The sequence below is a fragment of the Vigna radiata genome, unplaced genomic scaffold, assembly GCF_000741045.1.
Source record: "Vigna radiata var. radiata cultivar VC1973A unplaced genomic scaffold, Vradiata_ver6 scaffold_183, whole genome shotgun sequence".
Lineage (NCBI taxonomy): Eukaryota > Viridiplantae > Streptophyta > Magnoliopsida > Fabales > Fabaceae > Vigna > Vigna radiata.
The window spans coordinates 495,191-512,146 of NW_014542001.1; the positions used below are offsets into that span (position 1 = coordinate 495,191).

Here is a 16,956-nt window from a genome sequence, read left to right on the forward strand (position 1 = left end):
TTTGACGCTGGGATAACAAATAAATATATACAAAAATTTAGTTCATTAATTTATAAATTACATAAAAGATTTATTAAAGAATAAAATACAATACCTGTTGTTGCCCAATGTATGGCAAGATTAGATTTCTAGGCCAAGCCACAAATGTGCCTAAAGCCTCTCCTACAAATCGAACTTTTGTAGTTGGTATAGGAAGTTGTGCATTTGGATCTCTAACTTCATCAACCACGACACGTGTGCAATCCTTCGGTAGAGGAACGCCATGAATGGTTAACCCCCCTTCCATTTGTCGTCCAATTGCAACCACACACGGAGGATCTCCATCAATATATAACTCATACTGAAAGGCTTGATCAGTAGCAGAACAAGAGCCTTTTGTGCTGACTGGAACTTGTTTAGGAAGTTCATCTGCTTTGTCTTGAATTAGTTGTTTATTCCCAACCAGGGATAAGATCTTTTACTCTAAAGATCTCTTCATTTCAGTCATTTTTTCTTCAAACTCTAACTGCATTTTCCTTAGGGAATCCTCATTTACAGATTGACCCATTGTTCGTTGTGGTGGACCAAAGTAATCTCGAAGTCCCCATGAACCAGATGCACCACGTACACGACCTGGGTGTTCTGGTTTTCCAATGGCTTCACTAAGTATATCATTGCGGCCAGACGGAATAAACAAAACTTGAGTGCTCTGTTCAACTAAGGAATCCTACAAACACTTTCAAGTTTAATCATAAAAGTATTCGTAATGAAATATGATTTTTGGGTTTAGTGTTTGTACTTACAATTTTGTTAGCAATGACTTGAGCAGATTGTGAACTCATCTGCCCATCGGACGTAGTTCGAGCTGCCTTCCACATCTCGTACCTGGGAATTGGATCTACTAGCTCAGAAGACTCCAACCCTGCAGCCTCTACTTTGACTTTTACGGGAAGTCAAAGTGAAAGTGAAATTGGGAAACCTGGTAGGTTAAAAGACATTTTCAAGTCTGTTAAAAAAGCAAAAGACTTAAAAATAATATATTTTTAAGTCTGTTAGAATAATAACAGATGTAAAATTAATAGTTTAAGTCTGTTAAAAAAGTAACAGATGTAAAATTACTAATTTAAGTCTGTTAGAAAAGTAACAGATGTAAAAATATGACTTTTATTTACAAAATTTCCACCGCACATTTTTTAAGTCTGTTTTTTTTCTAAACAAACTTAAATTCACAGACTTAAAAAACATGTTTTGTAGTAGTGTTTTATGTATATATATTTATCATTAAGACATACATTTAAATTATTTTCTTTTCTTATATGATATTATAAGTTTTTCTTTAATTTAGAATTCGTTTTTTTGTGTTTGATGTTGTGCGCTTTTTTTTTTTGTACTTTTTTACGTTTCAAGACTTTTTCTTGTATTGTCGTCACTCCTAATCATCGTTGCGTCTTCCTCTACCAAATAACATGTTTTTACACTCTTACTCCCTTCCTTCTTTAACATGCACATTAACCCTTCTCTTTCAACCGTCATGAGCCACCTTTTTTTTTTCGTTCGTGTGTTGTCCCTTGGTCTTAGCAACCATGCGTTGTCACCAACTAGCGCGACCACCTGCTAACCCAACTACTGTCTATTCTTTTTGTCATACACTCGTGTCCCACCGTTGACGACATGTCCCATAGTCACTAATATAAAATAATAACATCTCTTTTATGTTGGACATAGAGAATGACCATTATGTGGGTTGGACTTTTTGAAACTCATGTTCGGGCTATCAAAGTTCTTCACCATATCATTCCTCAACCTGAAAAGGAAAATCCAATTCTAACTAATGCTAATCACGACCAATGGACCACTCTTGATTATACACTACTTTAGTAGATCTACTCTACCATCTCTTTTGATATCATCAGCATTGTCACGAAGAGAGGCTCCACAACTATGTACCTAGAATTGTTTAGTTTCCATTTTTAAAGACAACCAAAATTCTCGTCTTATTGATCTCGAGCAGGATTTCTCTTCCACTCCCATGGATAACTTTTTGAAGGATACTATTCAAACAAATCTCTTATCAGTTGACGAATGTTGGTGCTCTTATCAATAATCAATGTCTAGTACTGCAACCAGTCTTTGGTTTGTACGAGCCCTTTCGTGGTGTAGCCACCTTGATTCGTCAGAGCAACCCTTTACCTTCCTTCCTTTAGGCCATTATATGTTGACTTTTGAGGAACCCGATTTGGTGAAGATGCAAACCATTGCTTCTCACACTGCATGCACACTTAAACCCCACAGGATCCTAATCACTCCTCACAACAATGTTTTAACTAACACTCAAACAATCGTTATCGGTCCCGCCGTTGTTGGTTGCAAAACCAACGACAAGTGCACCAGTCGCAATGTATCAAGTAATAAATATTATGTTTTCCCAATGGATTTGTGCAACACTTGACAATTCTCACAATTCACAACTCAATTAGACATAAAGATAGCAAAAACACATAAACTCTTTTTTTTATCAAACAATTTGTGTGCAAGGAAATGTAACATAAAGTATTTACAATTTGTTTAGACTAGAGTTTAATCACTTCATTGTCATATATTAATAATGATCTCAATTCCATATTCATGTCAAAATCAATTCACAAGAATACTCAAATCCTATCCTTAGCGACTTTGAGCTTATGATAACCTATCAAGTTTCAATCCTTGAATCCTCAACAAGGAACCATGCATTAAGTTCAAGAGTCTAAGAATACTAAAAAATCAAGTTTTATTCCTAGATACAATCATCCATCAGGCACTCAATTTCAAATCTAGATTCTAAAGATATTTTCGAACACTTCAATACTCACAAATCAAGCATAGGAATAATCTACATCAAGCATTAAGCATAAAATTGAATATAAACATGTAAAAATATATATCATTAATAGCACAAAATTATACAAGAGTTATATGTTTTACAACTAATCTCAACAAATAAGAGTAACCTTATAAAGAGATAGGGAAAAAAATGGAAACCAAAGAGAATACGCAAGCCCTCTTCCAAGGTTTTTGACAACTATTCCATACTTCAATTATGTCTCCCATTTGCCTTAACACCTCTAATTGGTAGCTCCTTTCTCTTATCAACCATAAGAAGAGGAAAACACCATGGATGAAGATTGAAGACTTAAGGAGGAGTGGGAGAGCTTCCAACACCCTTAACAACCTCCAAGGGCCTCTCTCATTTGCCCTAGACTGAGAGTGAAGTGTGGAAGAAGAGGATTCTCCAAAAGCTCGCTAGAAACATGTTTATATACCCCATTTTAACATGTAAGCATTGTCACCGCTTAGTGTTATATCACCATTGCTCAATGCTATATCAGTTAAAACGTGAAAGAGGCTCTCTGTCAAACCACCGCTAAGTTTTATGAACCACTGTTCAGTGCCAACATTGTAGGACCAAGTGGCGCTCAATGCTACTTTTGTGTCGCTTAATGCTAGGTTCCTTTGAAGCATTGACTGCTCTTTGACTTTGCAGCGCTGGGCATGATTTTGGTGTTGCTCAATGCATATATTTTCCCTAAAATGATCAATTCTTGTCCAAAACATGTTCATCCCTGGCCCAACCCATACCCGAAGCCTTTGCCTAACCTACAACCTACAAGATTACCATTTTTTTCATCCAACATATCAACCTCCACAACCAGCCTATCTTCATCTTCTACTTAAGACCAGTCTGCCCTGCCTCTGAACCCTACCCCTCGATCTCAACCCACCCCTCCTACTAGGACCATGACCACCTGTAGCATGACCAATGTCTACAAACTTATAAAGCTCTTTAACCTTTTTGTTTCAATTATCGATCCCCTGATATCATCTCTACCCAAAAATTCAATCCTTTCTTTATTGGACCCTACTTGGAAATCTACCGTGTAGTTTGGATTTGATGCTCTAAATAAAATTAATATGTGGGATTTGGTCTTGTGACCTTGTAATGTTAATGTCATTCACTGTATGTAGATTTTTAGGCATACAAAGAAATCTGATGGTTGTTTTGAGCATTACAAAGTTCGCCTTGTAGGTGATGGCAAGTCTCAAATTGTAGGTGTGGACTGTGATGAAACGTTCAGTCTTATTGTGAAACCCTCGACCATTTTCATAATTCTCACCATCCATCATTTGGATGTTCAGATTCCTTTCTCCATGGTGATCAACATGAGACTATATACATGCATCACCGTTTAGTTTCCATGATCCCCTTTGCCTTGATCATGTTTTTCACTCGAGGAAATATTTTTATGGTTTGGAGCAAGCACCTCGTGCCTGATATCAATGCTTTGTTGATTACGTTTCTACGATTTGATTCAAATAGCTCTTCAAATTATTCTTTCTTCATCTAATGGTGTGGCTATGACATGACATACATGTTCCTCTATGTTGATGACATCATTCTCATTACCTCATCCCATGATCTTCATAAATCTCTCATTTCCTTGCCTTTGAATTTGTTATGAGTGATCTTGGTCCTTTGAGTTTTTTTCTTGGGATTATTGTGACAAGACATGTAAGTGACATGTTCCTTAGTTAGAGCACTTAGGCTAGTGTCACCATTGCACGTGTTGGCATGACCTCTTGCAATCCTTTTGATACTCTGATTGATACTAAGTTAAAGCTCAGTACATCCTCTGACACATCATATGAGGATCCTATTCGTATCAGAGTCTTTCCAATGCCCTGCAATATCTCACCTTCACTCGTCTGATTTCATATGTTGTTTAAAATGTCTGTCTTCACATGCATGCTCCTTGCACTAAGCACATGCTACCATTGAAGCATATTCTGCAGTATGTTCAGAGTACCTTAGAGTATGGTTTGTGCCTCAGTGGAAACTCTATTGAGAAACTTAATTCTTACACTAATGCTAATTAGGATGGATGTCCTGACACTAGACGTTCTTTACTATGTGTTTCTTGGTGATAACCTTATGTCTTGGTTTTCAAAGCGCCAACATATTATCTCTCGTTCTAGTGCAAATGTTGAAGTTGCAAGTGTTGTTGCCGAATCTTATTGGCTATGCAATCTCTTACTAGGGCTTTATTTTCTTCTCCCTGATGCTATTTTGGTATACTCTGATAATGTTAGTGTCATTTATGTATTTGATAATCCTGTACAACATTAATGCACAAAACATATTGGAATTAATATTCACTTTTTGAGAAAAGATACTACATGATCAAACACAAGTTTTTTATATTTATTTCCGCCATTAAATCACATCTTCACCCTCAATTATTATTTTTATGATTTCCATACTAATATAAGCATCTATAAACCTTTTACTAATGACAGAAAAATATAATAGAATCCAATTATTCGTTTAAAAATTAAATCAATTAACAATTGATGTCTTATAATTAAAGTAATCAAATTCCTCTAATTAACTTTAACTTATTAAAAATTCTATAATTATATTATACATAATTACATTTATTATATATACATACATACATATATATATATATATATATATATATATATATATAATTCGATATTCCAATCATTTTTCTATTGGCCAGGATTGAAAGCCATATAATAATATGAATTTAAAATTATTATATGGGATTCGTTTTGTTGTTTTATGAAACTAGGGTATTCAACCACTTTTTCGCTTCTTGTGGTATTACATATTATTATTTTAGAAAAAGGTTATATCATATGATGTAACAGGCAATGATTAGGACAGTAGTGGATCATAATCATATTTTTCAATATAAACTAAGACTCAATTTCAGCTGGTGGTGTTCTTCTCCTCTGTTCAAATTTGAAAAATAATTTATACTACTATTTTATAACACCTTAAAAAGGATTCTTTATTTCATGTTCATATTATACTTTCCTACCATATTAATCTTGCAAATGAAATTTTATAAAAGGTCAATTTTAAATGTATGAGAAAACTGATAGATATTTTATATTAATATGGCAGCAGCAGACCGAAAAAGAGCCAAGTTAATCACTCACGCAGAACAAAATTTGGGAGGAGTTAATATACAGAGACATTACCGAAGGAGGAAAATGGGTTTTCTTTTCAAATTTAAGTAAGATAGTATTTCTTGAACTTTTTAAAATTGAGAGAAGTAATTTTGAGATACATATATATTACAAAATACTTATATAGCCCATGTGATAATATATGTATATAGTACTACATGATTTAAATTGTTTTAAATTTAAATAAATAAAATTTTAACTTAAAAGATGAAACACTAGTTTTGGTACAGATAGGAGCAGAAGGTGTTGTGGAGCATGGTGGCTTTATTTGTACTTGTGATTTCTGAAATTCAATATTGATGAAGGTCGAAGCACATGTGCTATGTATTATATAATTATTTTGTTGATGCATGCACGCATTCCTCATAGATGCATTGTTAGTTGAAACATAGGTAGTGGGAGTGAAGTACGTAGGAACTAACTGCAATTTGATTTGTTGGAACATCGTTAACCATGCTAGATTTAATGATAATAAAAGTTTAGAGAAACATGCAAAAGAAAAGAAATAGCGGAATGAGTTTGAGACGTGGAAGCCACTGATCCGGAAGTATGAATACGTATGATAGCATCTTCCGTGAAAGCAACGTTAAACCCCCACGTGCCTCGAATGTTCTCTTTGGATCGAATCTCCAATCCTACGATTGCAACCTTTCATGTAACATCAATTCGTATTTTAATCCTACATACCACCGCAATATGCATGTATCCCTACCCATCTACCATCAATTATTGCAAACTTCTCTACTCCAACTTCACTTGGACTCGGTTTCAGAGTACGTACCAGGTTTTTTCTTTTAGGAAAACTCCTATCAATCATATATATGGATAATCAGAACAAAATTCGCGAGTGGTGTATTTTATAATAATCACTAGGAGAAGAAAGATTAATGTAGTGTTTAGTTTAATTAACTAAAATTTCAAAGTATGGAATTGAATGCAAAGAAATGTATGGTGATGAGTAGAAAACGAAAGGATGGGAAATGTGCCACGTATCCTCGTTAAGCACATGGTGGTGCTTTCAATACCCGCAACGCTTAGCCTTCCATATGATGTCAATACATTACTGTATATAGTATACATATATGTCAAACTTATTCTATAAACCTTAATTCCCTCCTCTGCATCCAGCACACTGCATATTGTTTCACACATTATAATAATTTATATCTATTTGGTAATGCAGAACTAACCGTGCCTGTGGCACCAACTACATGATCAATTAGCAATAACTCATCAAATCAATATTGAACTTTCCTTAAAAACATAAACGTCTCTAATTCTCAAACTACTCTGGCTCAATTCATGGTTTTAAGCTGGGTTTCAATGTATGATATATATATATATATATGATTTGATGTGATGAAGATGGAGGTAGCATGCATATGATGGATGATTTTTTTTTTCCACGCGGCTTGTTAAAGAATGAGTGTTTGACTTATCAACCTCAATCACTCTCAGAAAGTAACCCGAATGAAGAAAAATACAGTGTCGAAGGAGACACGCCCCATCCGCCTATGAAACAGCACATCATAACATGAAATTCACATCAACATCACAGACTCACACACACACAATCACACAAACACATGCACACCCTTCCTTAATTTTAACGATTCTCCAACCGCCCACGTTCCTCCCAACGCTTCCACCACACATATATTCACACACCAACAAATCCTCCCTCTCCAATCTCACTCTCACATCACTCCATCCCCACCCACCCTTCTTATATCACACCTCTCTCAAATAAATGTTCCCACATACCTTTATTACTGCCGCTGCCCTTCAACACATGTTGCAACATCATCATCATCATCACTTTCCAACCCCAATGGAACAACGTTCGAGGTGGAAACCCAACATTGAGGTTGCCCCCAATTGCCCTCGTTGCGCTTCCACCAACACCAAATTTTGTTACTACAACAACTACAGCTTGTCGCAGCCCCGCTATTTCTGCAAAGCCTGCAGACGCTACTGGACCAAAGGCGGCTCTCTCCGCAATGTCCCCGTCGGCGGCGGCTGCCGAAAGAACCGCCGCGCCAAGTCCTCCTCGCGCCACAACCAAACCCAACGCTCTTTCATCTCCGCTTCTCATGACACCGAGTCTTCACCTGAAGATACCCATCCAAACAACAACGGCTCTCGTGAAATAGACATGGCCCTTGTGTTCGCAAAATTCTTGAACCCAAAACAAAACGTTGGAGAGGATAACAATGCCTCCTCCTCTTCCAACAATTACTTCACACCGCACAACGTTCAAACGGAGAATGATATCGCAGTTGTTCAGTCGCCGAACAAGGGTTTGTCGTCGGATCCTGTCATTGTTGACTCCGATGCAGTGGTGGCAATTGAGAATTTCGGTAGGGAGGAATTGAGTTTGGGTGAGATTGACGAGTTTGAGAGGATTCTGGGTGTGAGTGGAGATGAAGACGGTCTTTGGTGTGATGCTACCTTGTCCTCTTCCATTACTTGGGAACCACCCGTTAAGGAAATGCAGTTGCAGGAATTGGAATACTCGATGCCGTTGAATGAAAACGATGCCCAATTATTACCCATCACTTCTGCATCTACCCTGCATTCAATGAGTGACACTTGCTGGAGCACTTGGAGCTCCTTTGATCTTTCAGCCATGGAAGTCTTCTCATCAACTCCTTGATCAATTCGATCTGATGATTTTACATAAACTTCATAAGATCTGTTCTTCTTCTTATTATTTGAAAAGAAGAGAAGAAGCAGAGACAGTTAATTAATTACGCTGCGTACCTCACATGTGTTCCTATATTGATGAAGGTAATTATAAAAAGGTAGAATCTTATAGAAATTGTTTGTGTTTAGTGGATGTAGAATAAAGTCGTATTTCGATCGGGTCGTAGAAATGATGTTGAGAAAGCTATATATACCCTCGGATCAGTACCTTTTGGAATATATACATACTAATGAAATAGATACCATAAAGTTGAATTTTCTATGCAATCCTTTGACTCTCCATATCATACGTTAATTCTTGTGGCCGTTGATTTCAGTCAAAATTTTAGTTACAGCTCAACCCTATGAAATAAGATAGAATTACAACTTTGGTCTGGAAATGAGTGACAAATATAATATGTATTCCACGCCAGAATATATTAATTCTTACAAATATAAAAAGTATGTTTATCATATTTAAGAATTGTGAATTATATTATTGATGTTAATTAATGAGTAAAAGCTATGTTTTAATTGTTTTTAGACGAACTACAGCAATTTTAGTCGTTTATAGATGGATGGAATCTGATTTAGTCGTTTTTTCGATGACAAATTTCCCACGACTAATCAATTCCAAATTTCTCACCAACATAAAATTGGCACGCCTGGTCCAAGGGAACCCGAGTCATTTTCTGGGGTAAAAAGTTTCTTTAACACTTCTTTTTTTACAATTTTTTGACAACGCATACATGATAGTTAATGATTGGTTCGTTTTAAATATATTTTTTAAAATAAATTCAAATCGACGAATAAAATGGTGACATATGTCCTGTTGTCAAAAAGTTGTTAAAAAGTGTTGTTAAAATATCATGATCCTCACTGTCTTCATTTCCATGAGAGATGCATGCAATTGATATTAGGGTAGAGTATATTTCATAGATGGACTCCACCCAATGACGAGAAAGATCCCTATAATAGTCGTGTAAGAGTGTTTCGCAAATGGACTTTTTCCCAATGATGAGGAGGAACTCTAATACTGGAGTAGGAGACACACACAAACACAATTACAATCACCACGGTGACAAACATCCTTAATTATAACAAATTATTTCTTTTAGAACCCTTCATCTTTCTTTCAAGCGATTGTTTTCAGTCTTGGTGTCCCTTTTGTCAGTCAGACTTTGTAACTATCTCCTCTTCCATCCACCAACAATGGATATGGGCTTCATTAATGTCTCACTTTTTCTTGTATGCCATTGTTGGTTCTGAATAATATCTCACAAGTTAATATGACTTTGGTTATTTCTAAAACTTGGCATGCTTGCGCTAAGATTTATACAACAATATTTGACTTTATAAAAGGAAAAAAATGATAAGTGTGGGTTTCGAGGCATGATATATATAATGGATTGGGATATGTTAGACAATAAAAATTTGACAATGTTTTGACACAATGACATGTGTCAGTGTTCTATTGGTCCAATTTGAATAATTATTTTTTAAAAAAAGCTTATTTGGAAAAGGAATTTGTGGCTCGCTGGTCCTGTCCAAAGTCTCTCTTTCTTTCTCCATTTCGTGATTTCCTCCATTAACGTTCACCAATCTCTACCATTGGTCTGTCCAAATTGTCTCCTTCGATGTCGCTTCTGTTAAAGTTCTGAGCTTTTTGTGTGCAATGGATTTGTCCGCTGACATTGGTTCTTCGAACAAGGTATGTACTTTATTCTGTTTCCGTATTCATATTTTCTGTTTGGTTTTTGCTTTTGGCTTTTGTTGGTCATTTTTATTTGGTTTTTTGTAACAAGAAATATATTGTTTTTTTTTCTGCAGTTGTTTGTTCGTCACTCATTAAAAACCAAGTTTGTTGCTACTTTGAATCAACTTTTGAGTGAGGAGCACAAGTCCATTATTTCGAAAACGCCATTTAGATGGTTTTTAGAACTAAATGATAATGTTACTATTGGTAGGAATATTTTGAACAAATTATTGATTAGAAGGGTTGATGAGAGTGGTGGTTTTTGTTTTGGAGAAAGAGTTGTGGAATTCAAGGAACAATGACTTTGCATGCGAGGGACGAATTTACACCCACGAAAGCATTATGAAAGAAGGACGACGTCGAAAGCATTACAAAAACGTAAAGCTTGTAGAACTTTCTACACGGGATATAGTCCCAAAATTGACTGATTTATGTAATTTGTGATTACTTGAGTATTGGTAGATGTTAAAGTATGGATAACTATAAATGTATTGGAAGAATTATTTTGAATGTTAATAAAGACAATGGTTATTCCAATTGTGATTGTTATATTCATTTCAGTTGTTGTTTGGTTGTATTATTTAAGATTCATCCTTTATGATTGTTATAACAAATGTCCAGTTTTGTCAGTCCAATGTTTAGGGAAGACCAAGTAAGGGTTTTTATAGGTTCATAGGTGAGGTTCTGCACCTTGTAGAAAGGACACATGCATTGGTAATCGATTACAAGGAGCAGGTAATTGATTATCAGTGAAAATATCCAATTTTGTACTCAAAGTTGAGCAATGGTACCCAGGCGTGGTAACTGCACTCCCCATGGTAGTTTTGGAGTCGTTATGACTGTGTTATCAATGTTTTGTCAATGGATGAACCTTGTATGTCATGTGTGATGGTGACCACAACAAAAAATGTGAAGTTTGATCAGTCCTATGTGTAGGGAAGACCCACAGGTAAGGTGTTGCACCATGCACAGAGGACATATGCACTAGTAATCAGGTAATCAATTACCAGAGAGAAATATCCAATTTTGTACTTAAAGTTGAACAGTGGTACCCAGGCATGGTAATTGCACTCCTCATAGTTGTTTTGGATTCGTTATGATTGTGTTTTCAATGTTTTGTTAATGGATCATCCTTGTATGTCATGGTTGATGGTGTCCACAACAAAAAAATATGAAGTTTGGTCAATCCTATATGTAGGGAAGACCTATAGGTGGGGTCTTGCACCATGCACAGAGGACAAATGCACTAGTAATCTATTACAGGGAGCAGGTAATCGATTAACAGAGGAAATATCCAATTTTTTACTTAAAGTTGAGCAGTGGTACCCAGCGTGGTAGCTACGCTCCCCATGGTTGTTTTGAAGTCGTTATGATTCTGTTTTCAATGTTTTGTTAATGGATCAACCCTGTATGTCATGGTTGATGATGTCCACAACAAAAAATGTGAAGTTTGATCAGTCCTATGTGTAGGGAAGACCCACAGGTGAGGTCCTGCACCATGCACAGAGGACACATGCACTGGTAATCGATTACCTGTTCCTTGTAATTGATTACTAGAGGAGATATCCAATTTTGTACTGAAAATTGAGCAGTGGTACCCAAGCGTGGTAACTGCACTCCCCATGGTAGTTTTAAAGCCGTTATGACTGTGTTATCAATGTTTTGTCAATGGATGAATCTTGTATCTCATGGTTGATGGTGTTCACGACAAAAAATGTGAAGTTTGATCAGTCCTATGTGTAAGGAAGACCCATAGGCAAGGTGCTGCACCATCGACAGAGGACTAGGGATGAAAAAAAAAACTCGTGCTCGCGGGTATCCGCAAATTAAACCGATTATGGATTGTTGGTACCCGCGGGTAATAGATACCTGCGGGTAGCGGGTCTTTTTATACCCGCTCGTTATCGGCTCGGGTTCGGGTTTTGCATTATCCGTATCCACGGGAACCCGTTACCCGCTTAGAAGTTGAAATTACATCTTTATCCTTAGTTTAAATTATGTTTTATGGTTGTGTTCTGCATTCTCTCATACTACATCCACGTGCCTGTGTGCCTCTTTGCAGCTCCATGCTTGGACCGTGCTTCTTTGTAGCTCCAACGAAGATATTCAAAATCTTTCTCTCTACCAGGACGCACACTATAATGTACTTCAAAATCTTTTCCCATTACCTCTTTCCAGTAGGGTTTTGGGTTTGGGGATGAAATTGATTTTTGTGTTTGGTTTGTTTGGGAGTTTAGGTTACTTTATGTGTTTGGGGGTTTCGTAATGCCTAAATATTCCCTTTGCAGCTGTAAAACTAGAAGAATCAGAGAATTAGTTGGGGGTTTTGTAGAGAAGAAAATTGGTGCCAAGTTTGTTGCTGGCCTCCTAGCATCCAAGGAAGCATGAGAGGATATTTTAAATTCCGAGGTACGATTTTCATGAGATTTTGTTGTTGGCTGGAACCATGGTACATGAACTCTTCTAGATCTTTTCTTTCGTCGAATTTGGACCATCCTTCAAAGAAATTTTCAATCTTGTTCAGATTTTAGTGACAGGTTTCGCAATTGAAGCCCTACAAGTTTAATAGTAGCTAGATTTTAACATGGGTACAAGATGAATCTATTTTGAGTGTAGAAATGGGCAGTCCCCGAATTTTTCTGTTTTGTTTTGTTTTGGATTGAAATCTATGTTGATTCAATACAGTTTTGCTTTTCAGCTTCAGTTCTTTAGTCATTTTTCACTATGAAAATTTCATGTTTGGTATTGTAGGTATGTGCTGAAGAAAATTCGTTTGTCCAAAGAAGCTGACAAATCCAAAGTGACAACATAACAAGAGGTTGGTGTAACCAACCCTTTCTTTCAATGCATATATTCAGTGTCTGCCAGCTGATTATTTATTTGTTGGTATTATTTTCTCATATTATTTTACTTTCTATCCAATTGATATGACTTGCTAATGTTTCGTGCAAATTATGAACACTGTTTTTTTTGGTTCTATATTTAAATTTTGTTGTTTCTTTTTTGAAATGGTTTTTAATTTGTCCCATAACCAAAGAATACATAGTAATAATGATGGACTCATTTCTTACTTTCTTTTGATTTTGGAGTCTTCCATGCCACGCAACCTAAACTAGTTATTTTTTTTCTTTTTATTTGCAGATGTTAGTTGTTAGTAACTTGTGTTTCTCAATATCTTTTGCTATTTGTCATGATGATCTATGAACATGTCACAGTTGGTTATACTTCCTTTCTTCTTTAAATATAATATTATTAATAGTGGTTTCACCGACTTCATTTCTGAGAAATTTCTCTTATAAAATAATTTTTTTTAAATATTCGCAGGTTAAAAACGGGCATCCAACGGGTACCCGCGGGTTAAAAAAAATTAGCGGGTGTTTTTATGATGGGTATCCAGCGGGTAGCGGGTACAATTTTATCCAGCGGGTCGGTTGCGGCTAGGCACTATCTATGCCCAACCCGACCCGTTGCCATCCCTACAGAGGACACATGCATTAGTAATCGATTATAGGGAGCAGGTAATTGATTGCCATAGGAAATATATAATTTTGTACTTAAAGTTGAGCAATGGTACCCAGGCGTGGTAACTTCACTCCCCATGGTTGTTTTGGAGTCGTTATGATTGTGTTTTCAATGTTTTGTTATATGGATCAACCATGTATCTCATGGTTGATGGTGTCCACAACAAAAAGTGTGAAGTTTGGTCAGTCCTATGTGTAGGGAAGACCCACAGGTGAGGTTGTGCACCATGCACAGAGGACACATGCACTGGTAATCGATAATGGTTGATTGTGTCCACAACAAAAAATGTGAAGTTTGGTCATGCCTATGTGTAGGGAAGACCCACAGGTGAGGTCTTCCATAATTCGAAGAGGACACATGCATTCGTAATTGATTACAAGGAACAGGTAATCGATTACCAAAGGAAATATCAAATTTTGTACTGAAAGGTTAAGTAGTGGTACCCATGCGTGGTACTTGCACTCCCCATGGTTGTTTTGGAGTCATTATGACTGTGTTTTCAATGTTTTATCAATGGATCAACCCCGTGTGTCATGGTTTATGGTGTCCATAACAAAAAATGTGAAGTTTGGACAGTCCTATATGTGTACGGAAGACCCACAGGTGAGGTCATGCACCATGCACAGTGGACAGATGCATTGGTAATCGATTACAGGGAGCAGGTAATCGATTATCAGAGGAAATATCCAATTTTGTACTTAAAGTTGAGCAGTGATACCCAGGTGTGGTAACTACACTCCCTATGGTTGTTTTAGAGTCGTTATGAGTTTGTTTTCAATGTTTTGTCAATGAATCAACCCTATATGTCATGGTTGATGGTCTCCACAGCAAAAAATGTGAAGTTTGGTCAGTCCTATGTGTAGGAAAGACCCACAAGTGAGGTCGTGCACCATGCATAGAGGACACATGCACTAGTAATCAATTACAGGAAGCATCTAACCGATTATCAGAGGAACATAAACCTGTATTCAATTTAATGAAACATCAACTGAGTTATATTCAATTTATGTTTGAGAAGTTAACATGTACAAATAATCCAACAATATACTTTCAATAATATAAATTTGTACAATTTTTATTGAAGTCTTATACAATAAGAATCTAAACCAAAAATACATTTTAATTTCTATAGTAATCCAAAATGTTGTAGTGTTTCGAATCTTTGGACGTTATCGTTGTCTAGGATCCAGTCACATATATATTGTTTCCAAAATGCAGCCAACTCCTGCTGAAATCAACATATTGCAATTTAGAAACAATGTTTTGACAACGACAATCAAATATTTAAAAAAATCATACTTTACCTTACATTTGTATAATCAACCATGCTTTTGCCATTACAAAATGATACTAGAGCTTTAATACTTTGAGTGCCAAGTGAAAAAAAGGAGAGAGTGAAACAGAGCTGCAAATTACGATAATTGAAGTTTGCATATGAGGACTTTTTTTGAATCTAAAAACATGTAGGATGTAGTAGAGAATGGGTACCAAGAATCAACAGAAGATGAAGAGCTAACAATTGTCCAGAGAACGGGTACCAAGAACCAACGACTAAGAAGAAAGAACTATCAGCCACTTAATCAAGCACATTGTAACAAGAAGGAAGATACTCTAAACACTTAGGGTCGAGGTCCTGGAAAACGTGACAGGGATGATTTTGAGGATGACAACAAAGAGCAAATCAGTCAGTATAATTAGTGTTGTCAAGGACAAGAGAAAGGTTGAAGAGGTCGGTCAGAAGTGGAGTGTTTTAAGTGTGGCAAATACGACCACTACGTAAACAAGTGCAAATTGATGAAGTGTTATAATTGTGGTAAGATTGGCCAAATTGCAAAGTTTTGTCGGGCTTACAAAGGAGGATGATGAAGAAATAGTTTTGTTGATGTCAAGGAGCTCGAAGGTCGACTTGCCGAGTTGGAGATTGAACACCAAGTTGTGTCCAAATTTTTTGATGACGAGAATACTGGAAATCGAGCATAAAGAGAACTTGGCAAGCTTGTCAAGTAACAAAGAGACCAACTACACAAACAAGTAACGAGGAGAGGTCGATAGTGTGCATGGAGAGGAGTGTGAGATAGTCACGAAGAAAATCATAAAAGAATTTATGTTGTAGTAATGATGATATATAATAAGGTTATTGGGAAGACAACCATTGCAAAAAAAAATCAATAAATGTTAAAGACAAATCGGTCAAAGTTAAAAAAGAGGTCGACCATGACGAAAATAAAGTCGACAAAGGTAATTGAGAAATAGATAAAAACAATAAAGGAGTACAAAGAAAATGAAAAATCCAAATCTAATTAAAAGAAACAATCCTAATATGGGATGATACACATGGATAGTCGAAGTACACTAATAAAGGATGAAAACTTTAAATTTATAAGAATATTTGGTTAAATAAACTTAAATTTGGAATGTTTATATAATTTCATTTAAACCTTTATTTTCTTATTGTGTTGCCATGTACGTCACAACTTTCATTTTTATTTGTTAGTTTGTTTTTCCTTTTATTTCATTTAGATATAAGATAGAGATTAGTTAATATATTCAATAGTATTTCAATTTTCATTCTTTGTACTCGATCCAAACCCTATGTGTATAACTATTTATAAAGGCAGACACAATACAATGAAAACACAATACATTACAGTGAACTATCCAGTGTGTGTGTGTTGCATTTAGTTTTACACTTCCACACTACATCTACCAATTAAGTCTTTTTTGAACTTCTTTACCTTAAATAATGTATTTTTTTTTAAGTTAAAGTCAAATTTAAGATTTGATAGTTTAATTGTTGTATTGAACATTTTTTTTATTGTGGAACGTAGGAATGCATTGTTTGAAATTATTCTAACTTAATTAGTTGCTAATCCCAACACATATATATAATACTTGGATAAAAAAAGAATTTTGTGGTCCAAGTTGTTATTTGAAAAGTCTAAGATGGTGGATTTTGTAACTTGTTATTCACATCTAAA

The 16,956-nt window shown here is 35.8% G+C and overlaps 1 protein-coding gene across 1 annotated transcript; it reads left to right on the forward strand.

Annotated features, from left to right (window-relative positions):
• Positions 1-7,483: 7,483 nt before the first annotated feature.
• On the forward strand, positions 7,484-9,082 carry LOC106778892 (dof zinc finger protein DOF3.5). Its single transcript, XM_014666892.2, has one exon. It carries the CDS (start codon positions 7,766-7,768, stop codon positions 8,669-8,671), a length of 906 nt encoding a protein of 301 aa, XP_014522378.1. The 5' UTR covers positions 7,484-7,765; the 3' UTR covers positions 8,672-9,082.
• Positions 9,083-16,956: the final 7,874 nt, after the last annotated feature.

Coding starts and splice junctions, on each gene's coding strand:
- LOC106778892 (XM_014666892.2), top strand. CDS start 7,766: ATGTTCCCACATACCTTTATTACTGCCGCTGCCCTTCAACACATGTTG.